We start from the raw sequence: 17,864 nt of genomic DNA, 5'->3' as shown, positions 1-17,864 counted from the left end.
CGAGGGAGATATGTTTCCTTTGGTTTCATTTGCTTAGACCTGTATTGCCCAGGTGTTATTTGGAAATACCTACTCCTTTATAAATGTTAAGTAATGTAATAATGACCACAATTTCAGTAGTAATAGATGATTGTGAGGCTGAATATTACAGACAGGATGATACTCGTGGGAGATAGCTCACCAAGTTACTTTCATAAGGCAAAATAAGCTGCTCTAAAAACACACACCACAATGTATTCATTTCTAACATTCTTTAGCAAATTATCTTTTCCATGACTCTGTGACTCAGACGATGCTTTGGCTTGGGCAGCTGTGTCAAAGAGGTGGTGCACCATTACTCACCTGATCTTGCCTACCACTGTGAAGTACGTAGGTATGCAGCCTGCATGGATGAAATTGTCCAAGATTCAATGAAGCTCAGGGATACCACTGAATTTTGAACTACATTTTTATGTGACATTTTTTTTTAATCATCCACTTTGGAACTCCAGATTGCTTCTTTTATTCGTTTACCTGGGTGTCTTGTTGTCGTTGTGCAGGTGATCAAGCACTTTTATTGATTCAATGTGACGTGGGGATGGATTTGAAGGCGACTCAAACAGAAATGTGATGGGTTTTTTTTGTTTTATTTTTTAATCATCCACTGTGGCTCTAGTAACAGATAAATGTGTTACTTATTGTTGCAAAGTTCCATTTATAAAGAAGTACTATCGCTCTCGCTCCCTCTGGTGGGTGTGCTGCTACACTGCACCAAGTTGCCAAAACAAGTCCTTGAAGTTCCAAGTTGCTAAAATCCGTGCAAATAGGCGTATTATTACACTTATCAATGAATGATCAAAGTCCAGTTGTTTTATCAGTTGTATGCCCATAGCAGTTTTTTATAACTTATCCCCTGTACTTGTAACCACTGTCTGTGAGGCTTTCCTCTGTATTACCGTGAATGAGGCCATTGTTTCTACTGTATTATCTCCACTGTGAAGAGTGAGTGATTCACCAAAAATGCAATGTGGTTGAAGCAGGAACGGCTGCACAACAGTTGGAGCCTTTTAATGTCAAGAACTAAACTGGTTTCATCTCTGGTGTTCAGATAATCATTTCAGATAATCAAGGAAGCATTCAATTCATTTTCAAACTTGTTAACAAATGTCTTTCATTTACAGACCATTAATGAATGACATTTATTGCAGTAGAGGAAACAAAGAAAAAAGAATGAGTACAATATCAGCATAAAAGAAACCAGGTTTGCCAAAGCTTAATTGCTGTTCTTAAGACCATATTGCCAAAAAAAACCAAACAAACAAACAAAAAAAACAATGTTGCAATCACTTAAAGAAACAAAGAAAGTTTTTTGAAAACATTTGTTGGTCCTGGTTGCCATCATTGAAATCTCTTTCACATTAAAGATTTGTGAGTGTACTACACCAATGGGTAAACGATGAATGCACACCGTAGCTTTGCACCAGGGATGTTGCATCACTAGCAAAAATAGAGCAGACAAAGACATTTGTGTGTTTCAGTAATGCAGAACACGGAGTCAATTGACCCTGAAGTAAATATCAATTTATCTTGTTTCCACTGGTTAAAAAGAAGACATAACGGTGGTATTTCATATCAAGTTACACACTTTTCATAGAGTTCTTACCACCTCACAAAACCTACATGACGAGCAAGGTTCACTTCAGGTCAATCACCCATAAAAATGAATTGAAGCGGTTATTTAAGTAACATGTTACATGTGTTGATTTCAGGTGTAAATGTGGAACAGCAAAATGGGAAGTCCAGTCACTACATAATGTCTTGTTTTTTTACTTTTATATTCCAAGTGTAACCCAAAACACTGTTGTCGACAACGTGGCCCAAAGTTAGGCACGTTGTATGTAAATAAGGTTTTGTTGTCTCATGTTTTTGGCAGTTTGCCGTTGCCATGTCTTTTCAGTGGTGAAGGAAAACCGGTTTGTGTTTTTTGTTTTTTTGCCAGTGCTCACATAACAGTGAAACCAGGTGACACACCTGCCATCCAATTTTCACCATTGTCTTTCGATATGTGGAGCCCTGATGTTCAAACATTGTGAAGCGATTCAAATAAAAGCTAATTTGAATGTTAATGTTGCACATCTGCTGTGAGTGTCACTCTGATCCCAATAAATCCCATAAAGGTGATGGTGTTTGTGTCAGTGTTGAGGCCCAGAGAGAGAGAGAATCACCAACCCATCAATGACTGACGGCAACTCTGAGACCACGATAAATGATGATTGTAGTTTTGGCCGTTTGGTTCTCCATTTTGCTAAAAGCGGCTCAGTGAATATGGAAGATTAGGTTCAGCTGAGGATCGCATTGAACACAAACACATGACATATAGGTCTGTTGCATGTAGATCTAAGGTAAAGGAAGGTGGCGTTACGAAGAGGTAAAGAGTAAGAGTAGTATCATTACACCTATGTCAAGGACGTTTAATGTCAAGGAAGAAAAAAAGAGCAACTGACACCATCCCTCTCTCCTTCCCTCCTATTCTTACATATCATTCACCCCTCTCTCTTACCTTCCTCACTCTGATGGTGTTACCTGAGGCTGATATGTGTCTGTCACCTGCTTCTCCTTGACTCACCAGGAGGACACGATCACCGTTTGCTCCCATTTGATGCCAAGAGTTTGCGCTTTAATTTACAAAGACAAAATTACCCACAGGTGTCATCTGTCTTAAACCAGAGATGTGGTTCAGTCTTCCCACAAATGTTGTGTTACCTCATGGATAAACTGCTGGTTGTTGACTTTTGAAGAATTGGTTGTAGGCGACCCGTGACACCTGTTTGGCAAAGACCCGCCGGCTGTTGACCAAGTAGTAAAATACCTTTAACAAAGTAAAGATCAATACACAGTGAAGACTGTGTTTTTCAAATAAAATCCCTGCTGTCAGAGTTATTTCACAGTACAATCACCAGTGATATCTAACCACACTAAACGTTTTTCATCCAGCAAAACAAACATGACTTATTCATCATTAAATATGACATTATGTCATTCATCTATATTACAGACTTTAGTGTAACCACACGGTGTTTTAAACTAATATAGTTTATATAGTTCCTCACTCTTCAGAAGTTAAATGAACACTTTCAAAATAGTTAAACATTTAACACTTATGCCAGAGTTACTTCTTCAACTCACAAAACAGAGTTAAAGTAACGCTAGAGGATTAGATTAGTAACACTGCTCGGAGTTAAGTGCTGAAGACAAAGAGTTTAACTGAAGAATTAGCTGTAAACTCTTCAAATGTAATACTGTTCCTTGACTGAATGATAACAGGGTGGCATATCGTTCATATTTATCCCAAAATATATCAGAGAGTAAATTAGATTGAATAAAAACGGTCTCATACGTGTTTTTGTTTCCTTAATCATATAGTCATGACAATAATGAATGAAAATGAAAACCCTTGTCGTCTCATGGAATCACCATAAACTGATAGCTAACTTAGCTAACCTGGACACATTTGCTGTTCAGTCCTGGCAATAAACATATATATATATATATATTCTCCGTAGGTGTTTCATTGAACATAGTGCAGTTAACAGCATTACTATGATAGTTTCAGTAACGTTAAGTTTGACTTAATTGCACTTACCGTGTAGAACTGTATGAGAGGAGGCAAATGGAGTCGACCTGTCTTGTCGCCAATCAAAGTGGTGAAGCATGGGTGGGCGGGGCTTAACTACACGGCTGCAGAGTTGATTTAACACCGACATGATCAACCCTGTCAAATGACATTAATAACACTTAATATCGTTTAAATCAGAAAGTGTTAAAATTACACTTCAGCTCAGAAATGTTTAATGTTTTATGCTCAGATTGAACAAATGCACAAATGATCTGCCTCATTCCTCCCTGTCCCAAGTGCATCATGGAACTACAGTGACCTTCACACACTAGAAAGAATGTTGTTCTTCTTTGTTTGTGTAACAAACTTCTGCTTCAACATGCAAAACGCATGCTGCTGTAAAACCGAAACAAGATGGGAGCCGAGCCAAAGAGGCAGAAGATGGATGGATGGAAAGGCCTTGCTTTGGCTAAAGCAAGGCCTTTCCATCCATCCATCTTCTGCCTCTTCTTCCACATCAATCAATCCCAGCTGAAATAGGGCAAAAGGTGGGGTACACCCTGGACAGGGCCACATAGAGACACACTCACACTCCAATGGTCAGTTTAGAGTGTCCATTTTACCCAATCCTAAAATCTGCATGCTTTTGGACTGTGGGAAGAAAACGCACACACAGAGAGAACATGCAATGTCCATGCAGAAAGGTCCTTGTTCTGACCGGGTCATAAACCTGCAGGTCTTCTTGTTGCAAAGGCAAGAGTGCTGCTCTTGCCTTTGCAACCAAACGATTATTATTTGACAGTGTTTATACACCTATGCAAATAAAAGTATTGGTAGTCTATCACATTTATGCCAACAAAGACTTCCAAAATGTCACACTCTGAACATATAACTGTAAAGTCTAACATCGTATGCTGCAAAGTAACTTCTCCTCTGTTGTGAATCATAGCCTGAAGGTTTCCCTGTGGTCCTTTATCAAGATGCATTTCATGAACCTTCTCAGATTCTACCCAAAAGAGAGTGAGTTACACCTGGAAAGAAATGAATCATCCGATGATATAGACCTGGATCCCCCTGTGCTACTGTATACTTTCATTCTGTCCCTGTGTGTGTGTGTGTGTGTGTGTCACTGTCACACAATCTCTGCTGCCTTTCAGGCTTGATATGTTCGCTGCCTGACTCCAGCTGATGGAAGTGCATGGTGGCTCTAAACTGGGTGTCGCTTGACCTGCTCCACTGGTAATCGAAGTGCCCCTGCCGCCGTTATCAGATGCTTCGGACCAGTGACATGGCTTGGCTTTGTGTTGCTCGTCTCCTTTCCTCACAAACGTGACGCCTGCCAGCAGAGACTTTTGCGTTTCACTTTGAACTGGCTCTGCTGGTAAGGTCAGGCGTGTTTTTAGATACTGCTTGCAGGACGTCCTCAAGCCATTGTGTGTCCCAGCGTGGTTGCAAAGGCCATGTGACTGAGAATTAAGTAAGTGCTCATTACTCGTGAAGGACGTCTGTTTCACTGTGGCTAAGGACGGATGCACCTCAGTTAGACGCACACAGTTCACTGAACAAACATCAGTCCTTGTACTTGCTCATTACTTGCTTGTAATAAGCACTAAAGTTGATGCCAAACTATATGTATCATCTTAAATACTCATTTATCACAAATGTAAGTGCATAGATCTGATGTACTTGGCAGTCCAAACACTAAAATTACAAGCCACTTAACATTGTGAATACTCCTATAGCGGAATGTGGCTAAGTGCATTTACTTTAGTGCCTTAATTAAGTGCATTTTTCAGTGGAATTTAAAAATAAAAATACTTGTGTCGTGTGTAACTGGACACATTAAATGACTCTCCCATTTATTTACACAAATGCACTTTGCAGCTGTGGAGCAGTTGACTGTGTTTGGCCCTCGTTCATCGCTCCAACAGTTGAATTGTTGTTGCATTGGAAAGAAGCCGTGTTGAGTTTACACTCAGGCTGTTAACAGCTTTGTTTGTTTCCCTTCTGGTAACATCAGGGTTAACAGCCGTGGATGCTGTTATGTTTTGAATTGTTTACCTATCTGCAGGCCGTGCACGCCGAACTCAAATATTCAAACCGTCCAATCAGAGGACGCCTCCAGAGAACACAGCGGCTCCAGGAATGAAAACAAAGAGGGACGAGCTCCGCCCGTTGCCACAAACTGACATGGAATACATTTGTGAAAGCTGCTGTAGGTTGGGAAGAGAGACACTGTTGAGCTCATCATTGTTCACTCACAAATGAAGATATCCCCGTGGTTGAGAGAAGCTTCTAGGTATTGCTCACATTTGGAGTGATGAACAGCAATAAAACTCAATAAGGCGGAAGAAGACGACATGTTGATTTACTGATGTGTATGTGTGTGTGTGTTTGTGTGTCTGTGTGTTAGTGACACACACGCACACACTTTGGGATTTTGACTAAAAGTCAACGCAACTTGAACATTCCTCTGTGATTATACCACCACTTTCCAAGTTACATACTTGACTGATGTACTCCATAAATTGGATTCACTCCCTCCCTCCCTGTGCTGCCTCTTCCTTCATTCACAAACACACACACACACACAGACACACACTTATGCACACAAACAGCCTCTCCTTATCTTCCCACACACCCTCACCCCTTCTCTTTCTTGCCCTCTCTCCTCTCGCTGTCTCCCTCTTTTGAAGAAGTTTTCCATGCAGGGCCAAGTCAAACATCTGGGTCAGCTTATATCTAGTGGAACAAGACTTGCAGGATATTGTTGGCAGGATGTATGAACTGGAGCAGTTTACTCTGTGGGAATCCCCAACACACACACACACACATGCTTTTTTGCTGACATTGTTTCTCTCGGCACCTTTCAACTTCATTTTTCCAGGTGTGGTGATTCATAAATGAAAAGTTGATGAATATACCCGTGCATCACAAGGGATAAAGTATCAAACAATAAAAACATGCCACACTTAATAGTTGGTTAAATGTCTCGTTTATTATCGTGGGGAATGCATTGGTTATAAGCCAAAAAAAGAACACTGAGTGCATACAATACTATAATAATCTGTAACCCACAGTACATGAATATATGTTTACAAAATACTAACGTGCAAGAAATACCAAAACATCCTCCTAAAAAATATCTCTCTAACGACTTCTCTTCTTCTCAGCGCCTTCTTCTTCGGAACATACGAGAGACTGCCGATGTTGAGTTGGAATACGTTGGGATATTCTTCGTTCTGTGCGTGAACTCACTCACTCACTCATTCATTGTAGAACACTGCAACAAGCTATGGATATGCTGTAGGAGGAAAAACCATTTCTGCTGAATGCACCCGTGTTCTGTGAACCCATAAACTATCTGCTGTAGTGTTTACAAATTGTGCAAGACAAATGTCCGTTCCAACTCTGCTCTCTATCTCCCCTGATTTACAGTTCCTCCTCCTCCTCCTCCTCCTCCTCCCCCTCCCCACCACCCCACTTCCCTCATTCTTCTCTCCTGCACTGATTCAATCTGTTTTCCCCGCCTCGGATTTGCCTCCATCTTTCGGCTTGTCATCTGTTTTTTCCAGGAAGAAGTCATTGCAGGCAACCGTGAGGGCGCCCATCAGAATGATGAACTCGGTGAAGTCCACCTCACCGTCGTTGTTGGCGTCCAAGTCGTTCATCACCTTTTCAATGGCTTCATTTTCTTTGGAGTTCTGTCAGTGGAGCACACAGAGAAAGCGATGACACGTCTGTTATAAGCTGTGAAGACAATCTTTGCTCACCTATCTTTGTGGGACATTTTGGGTTAAGGTGTTTAATTAACCCTAACCCCGATGATTAAGGTTAGAGGACGAGGCCGTGTGTGAGTGTCTTCCTTGAGAATTCTGTACAAGAATGTGTGTGTAACCAAACAGGCGTGTTCCAACTTGCACGCCAGAATGTGCGAGCGCATACCTTCACTTGCATGTCACATATTTGCACACTACATCAGCATGTTAGTGTGCATCCTAATTCTTCACACACACTTCTTTCCTTACCCCTAAATAGCTGCCCAGCTCCTCGACCAGCAGCTCTTTCAGTTCAGCCCTGCTCAGTGTAAACTTGTCACCCTCCTTCCCTGAGTACTTGTGGAAGGTCTGTATGAGCATCTGCATGGCACTCTCCAGGTCGGAACTGGGCTCCTTGGACATGCTGTGAAACACATGAGTTGCAAGAGTCAGCCGCTGTTACAAAATGCCCGCTCCAGCCCACGATGCATGTGCGGCCACATAGCGATCAAGGGTGAAGCCACGTCCAAGAAAAAAGTGACAGTTGGACAGGAAGATGGGTGAAAGTAGACCAAAACAGAGAGGTTTTTCCTGTTTGAAGAGAGCAGGTCGAATAACACTCTGCTTGCATTGCAGAGGCTATTACTGACCCTAATTTGTGTGTGTGTGTGTGTGTGTGTGAAAGAGACATCTTACTATGTTGTACATTACAGAGTTTTCGATAGAAAGGTGGAGGATAGCTTTGGACAGGTCAGTCTTACACACATTGTGTCCGGCATGGTGGTGCTTCTCGTGCTGGACTCGTGGAGAGAGACTGTGCACACACAGACACAGATAAGTCACTGTCAATGATGCAGAGACCCAGTGAATACTTTTTTTTTTTTAAATGGTACGAACTGTAAGAACAGTGGAGATGTTGACGTGATGTAACTCATCGGCTAATCACATCCACAAACCTAGAGAGCGAGTAACCTGAGGTGCCGGCATGTGTGCATCGTGTCCAAACAGAAAAGGCCACTCACTCACTCACTCACTCACTTCCACTCTCACTCAGCCACATTCAGCTTTAACGCTCAGGTTCAAAGTGTCGGTGGCCTACCCTGTAGATAATAAATGTCTTGCGGCATTATTGCGACGCTAATCCATAAGCACACATAATACTGACAGAAGCATTCAATCTCCACGTGCATGATTTATTAGCTAATCAGCATTTACAAAAGCGCACGGATGCTGATGTCAGTCACCGGTTATTGCCTCCTGTCATGCTGTGGAGTTTTGTCAACGAAGAGGTCAGAGTTGTAGGCAGCGGACACAAAAGAGGAGGTGAGCGGACACCAAAGCTGGCTACCTGGAAAACCTATAGGGGTCATCTGTTTCACTGACTGACACATTACAATAGGAAACCATGGCGACACAGTAACACAATATTGGGTATGGTGGTAATTCAAATGCTCAATGTAATATTGAGGAAGGAACAAGATCCATGTTGAGAGACGTGTAATAAAACTGTATTTTAATGAGGCATTTTAAATTGCTACATTGTACATGTTGGACTCTATATATATACTATATTAATGGCATATTATTTCATACAACATTGTACCGACACAAATCCCTATGCGCATCACTTGTTTCCATATTTCTTGTTCCTCTCCAAGCTTACACTCGTCAACAGAGAGCAAGCAGTTGTTTTTTTTTGTTTTCTTTAAGCAAAACTTGTGATGAGCTTCCACTCGCTGGCGTCTCAACGCTCTAAAGGTCTTTTGACATTTTAAGTTGATACGTTATCATGAAGCCTTCACGAGACAGAGAGGAGAAAGTACAGTGAAGAAATCCCTCTGAGGTGTCTGTCTTACCTGAGTGTTGATGAAGGGCCTTCTTTGTCTCTGAAGAGGTGCAGGCGACAGAGATGGATAGGGATGGACAGGGAGAGTTTGTCAGTGGCTTAAATATAACCCGACTCCCTCACCCCCCTCCTTCCTTCCCCCCCATATTCCGTCACCCACTTAATGTACACTCACACTGCATCTCACTCCCTCCCTCCCTCCTCCCTTTTTCCAGGTGCTTTCTCTTCTTTCATCTCTCCATCATCACACCTATACATGCACGCACACACACACACACACACACACACACACTGGATCCGAATCTCCAAATAAATCAAGCCAATTCCAATGAAAACATGTTATCTTCACAGTTTTATTTAATATTAGCCATTACATGTTACATAGAATAAGCAAAAATGATACAGCGTTACATATGAAGTTGAAATATTTGCATAGTGGAGTTTGCTGGAATTGACAAGTGGACTGAAATGAGTCCAACTGCTAAACACACACACACACACACACACACCCTCTAGTAATTGGCAGGATATAAAAAACAAAAGAGCACATCAATGTACAAAGATTAAAGCCTGCACAATGTCCTGGGAATGGTCTCATAATCACAAATAACCAAATGAGCCTTAAGAGCACATCCATATTCTTGTATTCACACTTATTAAACCCACTGGGTGGATTCTTTTATATTCATCTACTGTGTCTCACTGAATGAGACTTTTTTTGTGTGTGATGATGAAAATCTGGCTGCAAACACTCCCTGCTGCAAATCTGCTGTGCTTGGTTACAACATGTTTTTAATCTAGACGGAGTTAAGGCTGGGTGGGGTTTTCTCTATGGGACAGTAAATGAAAAAAACTGCCAATACAGACAGTTGAGCCTCTCTGAGAGAAATGCTCATGCTTCGCTCCGTCCATCTGCTTTTCCAAGCTGATTAAAAGAAAACATTAGCTGGCTGAGATACAACAATTCCAGATGATGTCAAGCCCAGGTCTGCTGCGAGTGCAAATCAAGTTATTTCAACAAATCAGCAAAGTGAATTTAGCTTTGATCCAGTTTCTACTTAGCATCATTTGTTTTATGACAAGTGAGAGCAAAGAAAGAACACACAAACGCACCTGGCCAATGGGAAAGAGTGCAGATGGTATGTAGTTTGGCAGAGTGTCTATATACAACAAGTGTATATAATGTATATATATACTGTATATATGTATGGTATGAATGGCTAAAAGATGCAATGAACATGAAACGGGCTGTAGATGGTGCAAGAGTGATATGTTTCCATTGTTCACAGGAAGTACCATATTTAGAACATATTTTTATGTAAAAACTATATAGGTGTTGATACAAGAACTAATAGTAGAGTCTAAATTGCCAGAAATGTCTTGTTAGTAGTTGTAAGATCATGCAGGAAACACAGCACACGACTGTATACGAGTGAGTGTGAAGTCTGAGCAGAGTCTATTTGCAATGGGAGTGTCGCGGTGAAGCAGGATAACCAACATGACTCAGTTTATTTGCGCTGACCATTTTGTTGCCGAGCAGTTTGAAATACCTGGTGCAGTTACAGTGCATGAGGTGTGCATTTTGAAAGCGTGCCAGAATGGTGCAGGGGTCCGCCTTAGGCACTACGCCGGCGGCCAGGTGGACCTATGATATAATCCTGCAACACAAGCCTTTTTCTCATGGCTGCATTATTGATGATGAGACAATTTGCAAATCATTAAATTGTAATTAACAAACTGCGGTAATGTGACAAAGGACAATGTTTCAAGTGATCTCCATAGTGGTCCAAACAACAAGGGATTAGGTTAAAAGTAGGTATATATAAAGAGGCCATGTAGAACTTAAATAATGGCCACAGTTAAGGTAATACAATGGTAATATGAGCAAATACATTTCCAATAGCATGCAACATGTAATTATTAGCCTGTTGTAAAACAGATAACACCACATAGAATCATATGGATGGCTCAGTACTCTGACACTAACACCTTGTCCAATGGGGAGTATCGGTGGAGGCCAGGATTATTTTTCATGTAATTGCTCGTGTCTCAGGGCGCGTTGGCCGTGAAATGCCTAATCCAGTAGTTTCCCAATGCTTCTCCACATTGTGTCACAATGCAACTGACAAAAAAACAAGCTTGAGCAACTGGTGCTACAACCAACAGAAAACACCACGCAAAAAAACACTCCAACGCACCTCTACAGTCCAGCACCTTTGTAGGTCAGTAAGTAGAAACTGACCATTTTAATAGCATGGTTTGCAAAAACACAACACCATATGCACTAACTATACCCCAGAGTATTTTAGACAAAACGTGCCACCACCACCTGTTACGTGTTTCTTTAACTCTTGGTGTTGTCTACCAGTGCTAATCAAGGTGGATTAGGTTGCACGGACACCTTCTCTGACTTGCTCCTTTGGTGACCATTTCGCTCCCATAGGACTATTTTAGGCTCCCTTTGACCTCAAGGGTCCTTAGGTGTGGGTTCCATTCTTAAACCTTAATTATTTAGCTGCGGCCACGCCTGATCTTCCAGTTCCAATTCCATGGCTGACAACAAGTGCAGAGAATATATGACGCAAACCTCGCTGGGAATTACAAGGAAAACGAGGGGAAAAAAAGAAGAAGAAAGAGACAGAGAGCCCGTGAAGCAAAATAAAAGAGAGAAGTGGGTGTGATGGGGCATTGAGTACACAATTACAATGAGCTGAATACAAGGCTTTAGCAAAACAATATGTTTATTGTCATGCCAAATCAGCTCCACAGCACTGCCAGTTAAAAGATGAGAATGTTAAAAAAAAATGTGTTATTGACAGATCATTTTCATTCATAGTGGGAATAGCTCAAGATTTGGGGATTCCCATGAATTTGCTTTCTTGCCAAGTGTCACCTGAGAGGATTGAAACTCCTCTTCTTCAAAAGTGGCCAGTTAGCTTAGCTTAGCGTAAAGACTGCTACTCTGGCTCTGTCTCGGGGAAAACGAGATCTGCAGCTCTTGAACTCACAATACTGTAGAAAATATTTTTGTTTCATTTGTAGAAAAGCAGAAATATAGACTAAAACAAACCGCACAGAAACCACACATGTGCTTTAAAAAGGTGCTGGAAGGAGCTTTGCGTTCATGCTGGACAGAGCGAGAGTAGCAGTCTTCATGCTAGCGCAGGTAACGCAACATGGCTGTAGCCCAGAGTGGTTGTAGTTTGCCTCTTTACGGATTTTTGGCAAGAAAGCTCATCCGAATATGCCCCTAAATGTCAAACTATGTTCAAGCCATTAGAAATATGCAAGGCTGTGTGTCGCAAACGTGGAAGAAGAGCCCCAGATTAGGATTACAAGTGAGATGAGGACATGATTTAAACTAGACGCCTTGTCTGCAGTGGTGTAGTGGTTAAAATGCAGCGTGTGCAAGGACATCGTACTTTTCAGTGAAGTTTTCACAGGGGTCTGGCATGCACATGACTGTGTGTGTGTCTGCATGCAATCATAGTGTGTTATCGTGATGAGGTAAATGTGCTATATAGTGGGATGCACATGCTGTACATATGAACATAGTGGTAACTAGCACTATAAAGTAGTAATTCTATTGTCATGTACACGTATTATTCGTCATGTGTAAGGAATGGGCTTTCTTCAGAGCTGGGTTTGTAGTGTTTGAACTTTCACCTATATTGTGTATATCAACTTTATGTGTTTTTAATTAAAAAAAACAAACTCTTTAGTGGCTTACAAAATTGCTTCTGGTATTTCTATTGATTGTATAGTGTTTAATGTAAGTGTAGTGTGTCGTTTCTGTGTGAAGGAATGGATTGTCCCCTATGAGGTTGCCTCCTCTGTCTTCTTCTCCACCTCTTCCTCCACAGCTGCAGCCACCTTCTCAGCAGCTTCCTCCACCTTTTCGGTTATCTCCACCACTTCTTCTTTCGTCGCCACTTCCACTGTCACTGCCGCCACCTCCGTCGCCGCTGCCGTCACCTCCACCGCCGGCGCCGCTGCCGGCTCCTCTTGTGCGACGTCGGGCTGCGTCTCTCCCTCTTCCTTTATTTCTGCCTTTGCATCTGCATTTGTTTCCACTTTTACTTCAGCAGAGGACTCGGCCTTCGGCTCTTCATTTGCTTCTGGTTTGGCTTCCTCCTTTGCCTCTGCATTTGCCTCTGGTTTCACCTCCTCTTTGTCAGGAACACTTTGGGCCACTTGTCCAGAAGCAGCCTTTTGAGCACAGTTCTCGTTATTGAGGACATGCTGCTCGCTGTACGACACTGCCAGGTAGCCAATCAGCTTCATGTACTCATCGAAGCCAACCTTGCCGTCTTGGTTTGCATCCAGTTCCTGACCCATGTTGCTGACCGCCTCCTTGCTGTCTGTGCCCTGCATGGTGGGCAAACACAACCATGAGACAACCAAACATGACGATAGACAACTCTAAGTGGAAACTCACTGGTGAAATGATCACACACTATTATAGTATTACTGCTTTTCAGCGAGGCAGTTACATAATGTAGTAAAAAGTGCAATGAAATTTTCCTAACCGACATGATGTTGCTGAGCTGGGACTTGACGAGAGACTGGAATTCTTTCTTTCCCAGACTCTCCTTTTTCTTGGATGATTGCAGGAAGACCTTCACCAGGGTCTGAATAGCAGCCTCCATGTCTCCTCTCTCTGGGAAAAGGACAAAGTTGAAGACAGTTATGTGAGACATACAGACAGATATTTGGATGGATAGTATGGCTAGATAGATAGATAGCACATTTAAGTAATGTGCATGAAAAAGAGGATTTCCCTGAATCTACACCAGCCTTTCTCGTTTTAGGTGTTAACTCCGAGGCCACAATAAAGAATGGATGGTGACGTGATATAAAAGAAGAGGGTGAAGAGGGAGTCTGAGCAAGAGACAAGTACTCGTGCACAATGGAAGTTCTGATCTTTGATAGGTCATCTGATCTAGTGAAGCAGCCGAGGCAACTGGGCTTCAGATTACCAAAGGGATTACCTAGTCCTTGTCTGTTCCGCTCTCTCTCCCTTTCTTTCTTTGTCTCTCCCTCTCTTTCTCATACCAGCTGTACCTGCCTCTCTCTTTCAGTGCCACTGTCTCATCCGTGTTTTCACTCTGCTGCCCTTTCTTCTGCTCAAAACGCTGCCTTCACACTGCAATGCACAAGTACACACACATCCTCATGTACCAGACAATAGGCCTTGATATGGGTTACACACTGGCAGCTATCTGCTTATATATTTAAAAAAAAAAAAAGAAAACATGCGCACATATTCAAACGTAAACATGTTTCCTGACTTCAGACATAATTGAATTTTTTGGGCTGAGACGAAAGTGTAGATAATCTAAAACATGCCAGTGGGTGACGCGTCTTTGCAGGAATTCCATTCATTGCTGCCTGTGGAGCTCACTTAGACAGGAATTTACAGGCTAACACCGAGCAGGGACATGATGAGCTGACCATACTCGTCTGTCAGCTGCAGTCTTCAAAATGTTGCAGATCACACAGGAGTTGACACTGGTGGGACAACACAAACACACACACACACACATATGGCTGACTCCATGTTTCACTGAGGGTGTCTTCTTGCACTCGTGTGCCGAGCGGTCATTTGTAAACAGCAGATTAATACAGCGTCTCCTGTTCTCCTCCACGTCACACTGGAACAACCTCCAGCTGAGCAGTCGCCACAAGCATATAGAGCGTGTGTCTGCTGTAGTGTCGTAAACGCATGGGACACGGTGAGCTCTGATACTGTAGGTGTGGCATACGGCACCATTCAAATCTACCCTTTTCAGATTTCAACAGGTGACCAACTGAACTATGATTGACCCCACGCTATCACAAACCAACGTGTAGCAGCTGAGTAAAAGTCATGATATTACCAGCGCTCACTCAAACAACACATGAAACAATAATCCATTCCCTCATGTTGTCTTTTGTCTGATTGTGTTATGTTAGAGGCAAGGCCTGTGTTTTGTAGGAACTTGAGGGGACTTCTTCCTGCACCAGTGACACACCCTCTTCACAAGCAGCCAGCAGCTTGTACACACACACACACACACACAGGAGCCATAATGGTTCTTAGTGTGTCCCAACCAAAAACACCCAACAGCAAATACACTTCTTTATTTCTTAGATGGACATTTTTGTCCATTCACACATTCACCGTTTGGAGGCGGGGGGCTGCCTGCCTTTGAAGTGCCAACGTGCGCCCCAGTTTCCACAGACGTAGTCACGGCATTCTCATTACACAAAGCAATACCCATTATTTGTCTTAAATTGCCCAAAACTGCGCAAATAATTAAATATACAGGTCTTCAAGCAGAGGTTTCCCATTTCCCTCCCGAGCCCGAGGAAGGAGTGTTCCATTTCCAAATGGGCGAACGTGATACGGTACGTGCGCAGAGTAATGACTATACTACCGCTCGTGTGTCATGAAATATTAACAGAGGAACAAGTCAGGTTGTGGCTGTAAACTGCGCTGCGCGGAGGGGCAGTGGCTGTCTATCATCCGAGTCTCCGCGGCACGTTGAAACGCGTGCGCAACGGTGTCGACGAACCACAGGTTTTACCCGGACTCGCCGTCGCTGACGCCACAAGCAATTTCAAGAATGACAAAAAACAGTAGCGAGCAACGTCAAGCAAAAATCCACTCAGCGAGCCAAGCTGTCACTCTAGTGGGCCCCTTAATAGGAAGCGTACTGTGCGCAAAAATGTTGATTTTGCGCAAAAACTTGCTTTTTACGCGCGGCCCGGGTGTCATCTACTGCCACTTCAGTTTTCCACAAGGTGTTTAAAGTCGATCCTCAACCTAACAAAGGATATAATCTACATATCAAATATCACCCAGAGAAACTGAAACAGATAGAGAAGGAGGGAAAGGGAGCGAGAGCATATGGCAGTGAAAAACCTGAAAATAAAAAAAAGGTACAGAAAAATAACCAACAGCCAAACTGCCACAAACTACTGTCAATTACTTATTTACAAAAGTGCAACGGGAGCCAAATAAGTTGAGAGTACGACAGTGACTGTAACCGTCCTGCGGTTACACCGCGGCCAACTTTCATGGGATGGCTCTTGCAGGAGTGAAGCCTTCCACCGAAACGTGGCAAAAACCAGGAGCAAAGTCAGAGCTCACACGGAGGAGAAACTGTAAAGAATTCAGAGAGACGCATTACACTCACCGTATACCGTCTGCGGGACAAGAGCAGTGTAAAAATGTGCACAAATTGGGAGTTTCTGCCCTCTCCTCCGCCTTTCTACGCTGCTTTGCGCCCAGAGAACTTGCCAAACTAGTAGGACTACAGAATCTCTTCCGTGATTTGGTTTTTTTTTTTTTTCGTTCCTTAAAACTTTTCCCCCTGACAAGTCAAAGGGCGTGTACCTGGAAGAGTGCGAGGGAGAACTGGGAATGTGGAATTGCGCGGCTCTTGCTCTCAGGGAAGCGGAACGAAAAGTGTAACAAAAACACTCAACTTTGTTATTTTATCGGAATTATCTTTGGCTCCACGAGCCAGCTGTTTCGCGTCACGTCTGATTTGAACAGTTTCACGCCTGCTGGCCTGGTTTGTGGCTTGGTGTGGCGTCAACTGCAGGGACGAGGAGACAGGGCTGGGTGGGATTACTTCATCTGCACCAGGTCTCAATCTTTTTCAAAACGTTTTTTTAAAAAAAAAAACTAATTAAATGTGAGCACACAAAAAATAAAGCCACTTTGAAACTGAAAGACATCATACAAACATGTTTACGTTATTAGATCAGAGGAACTTTACTCATCTTATTTGCCACCAAAGAGATCACACATACAACAATACAAACAGTACAAATAAATACATACAATAATAAATAATAAAATATAAAATAATGAAACGTGATCAAACATGGAATAAATACAAAAAGCACTGAAGCACCATAAATCATTCACTGACAGAGCTTTTGGCACTTAGACATAGACCTAATATAACAACAATAATAACTCAGAAAGATAGTGAGATATTTGTAGATTTTAACCAGTGGCGTGTACAGACGTTTGAAAGGGCAGGGGCGAAAATGAAAAGGCCACCTCCTGCACACATTCCCACACTCCTGTGTACACCTATACAGAGATACACACGTTTTCTATACATCGCTGAATATCATTTCCTCTAAGGGCACTCAGAACATTTACATGCACAGTTTAATCCAGCTAAGTAGTCCGACTAAGACAGGCAACAATTAACTTGTATACATGCAGAGGAGAAACCGTAGGTGGCGCTGTATCTCTCTATAAGCTATTGCGTATTGATCTCTACACAGAAAAACAAAGAGTGAGCGGCGAGATGGACCTGCTGTAGATGTTAATGTGATATACGTTGGATGGAGCATGGCTCTTGTGGTTGCTGTGACGTGGCCACTGTATGATTTCATAAAGTTGGACCCTAGTCTGACTAAGCGCATACATGCAGAAGTAATCAGACTATGAATCGCACTATCCATGTTAGTCGCACTATCCATGTTAGTCTCGTATGTTAGTCCAATTGAGACTAGCTCGATTTTAGTGGGATTAACGTGTTTACGTGACATTAAGAAAACCAAATTCTTGTCTTAGTCAGACTAAAACTGGACGTTTACTTCACTTTTCTGCACTGGAATACCTCCAATCTGTTGACCCTTAATGATAACAGGGAAA

The 17,864-nt window shown here is 42.5% G+C and overlaps 2 protein-coding genes and 1 long non-coding RNA gene across 5 annotated transcripts; all 3 read right to left on the bottom strand.

Annotated features, from left to right (window-relative positions):
* Nucleotides 1-1,010: 1,010 nt before the first annotated feature.
* On the bottom strand, nucleotides 1,011-3,688 carry LOC122786021. 2 transcript variants are annotated; one of them, XR_006362389.1, is made up of 3 exons: nucleotides 3,623-3,688; nucleotides 2,743-2,848; nucleotides 1,011-2,654 (listed from the first exon to the last, which is right to left on the bottom strand). It is a non-coding gene; the product is annotated as an uncharacterized LOC122786021 (long non-coding RNA). The 2 variants fall into 2 exon arrangements; XR_006362390.1 differs by having other exon boundaries at nucleotides 2,743-2,825.
* A 2,885-nt stretch (nucleotides 3,689-6,573) lies between these two features.
* s100s (S100 calcium binding protein S) lies at nucleotides 6,574-9,264 on the bottom strand. Of its 2 annotated transcripts, XM_044052013.1 has the most exons (4): nucleotides 9,210-9,264; nucleotides 8,119-8,167; nucleotides 7,624-7,777; nucleotides 6,574-7,299 (listed from the first exon to the last, which is right to left on the bottom strand). In XM_044052013.1, the coding sequence occupies exons 2-4, from the start codon at nucleotides 8,130-8,132 to the stop codon at nucleotides 7,108-7,110; spliced, it is 360 nt and encodes a 119-aa protein (XP_043907948.1). In that variant the 5' UTR covers nucleotides 8,133-8,167; nucleotides 9,210-9,264; the 3' UTR covers nucleotides 6,574-7,107. The 2 variants fall into 2 exon arrangements, with proteins under 2 accessions (XP_043907948.1, XP_043907949.1); XM_044052014.1 differs by lacking the exon at nucleotides 8,119-8,167 and having other exon boundaries at nucleotides 9,210-9,257.
* A 274-nt stretch (nucleotides 9,265-9,538) lies between these two features.
* On the bottom strand, nucleotides 9,539-16,532 carry s100u (S100 calcium binding protein U). The gene is made up of 3 exons (XM_044052956.1): nucleotides 16,381-16,532; nucleotides 13,729-13,859; nucleotides 9,539-13,567 (listed from the first exon to the last, which is right to left on the bottom strand). Exons 2-3 carry the CDS (start codon nucleotides 13,846-13,848, stop codon nucleotides 13,016-13,018), a joined length of 672 nt encoding a protein of 223 aa, XP_043908891.1. The 5' UTR covers nucleotides 13,849-13,859; nucleotides 16,381-16,532; the 3' UTR covers nucleotides 9,539-13,015.
* Between the last annotated feature and the right edge of the window lie 1,332 nt (nucleotides 16,533-17,864).

The sequence above is a fragment of the Solea senegalensis genome, linkage group LG20 (genome assembly GCF_019176455.1).
Source record: "Solea senegalensis isolate Sse05_10M linkage group LG20, IFAPA_SoseM_1, whole genome shotgun sequence".
In the NCBI taxonomy this organism is placed as follows: domain Eukaryota; kingdom Metazoa; phylum Chordata; class Actinopteri; order Pleuronectiformes; family Soleidae; genus Solea; species Solea senegalensis.
Note: the sequence above shows the minus strand (reverse complement) of the source record. Positions and strands in the feature narration are given on the sequence as shown.

What these genes read in the sequence shown, in the direction of transcription:
- s100u (XM_044052956.1), bottom strand. Translation starts at nt 13,848, where the DNA reads ATGGAGGCTGCTATTCAGACCCTGGTGAAGGTCTTCCTGCAATCATCC. An exon ending in AGCTCAGCAACATCATGTCG is followed by an intron (nt 13,568 to 13,728) that starts GTTAGGAAAATT and finishes CCCACCATGCAG; the next exon opens with GGCACAGACAGCAAGGAGGC.
- s100s (XM_044052013.1), bottom strand. An exon ending in AGCTGGGCAGCTATTTAGGG is followed by an intron (nt 7,300 to 7,623) that starts GTAAGGAAAGAA and finishes CTCCACTGACAG; the next exon opens with AACTCCAAAGAAAATGAAGC.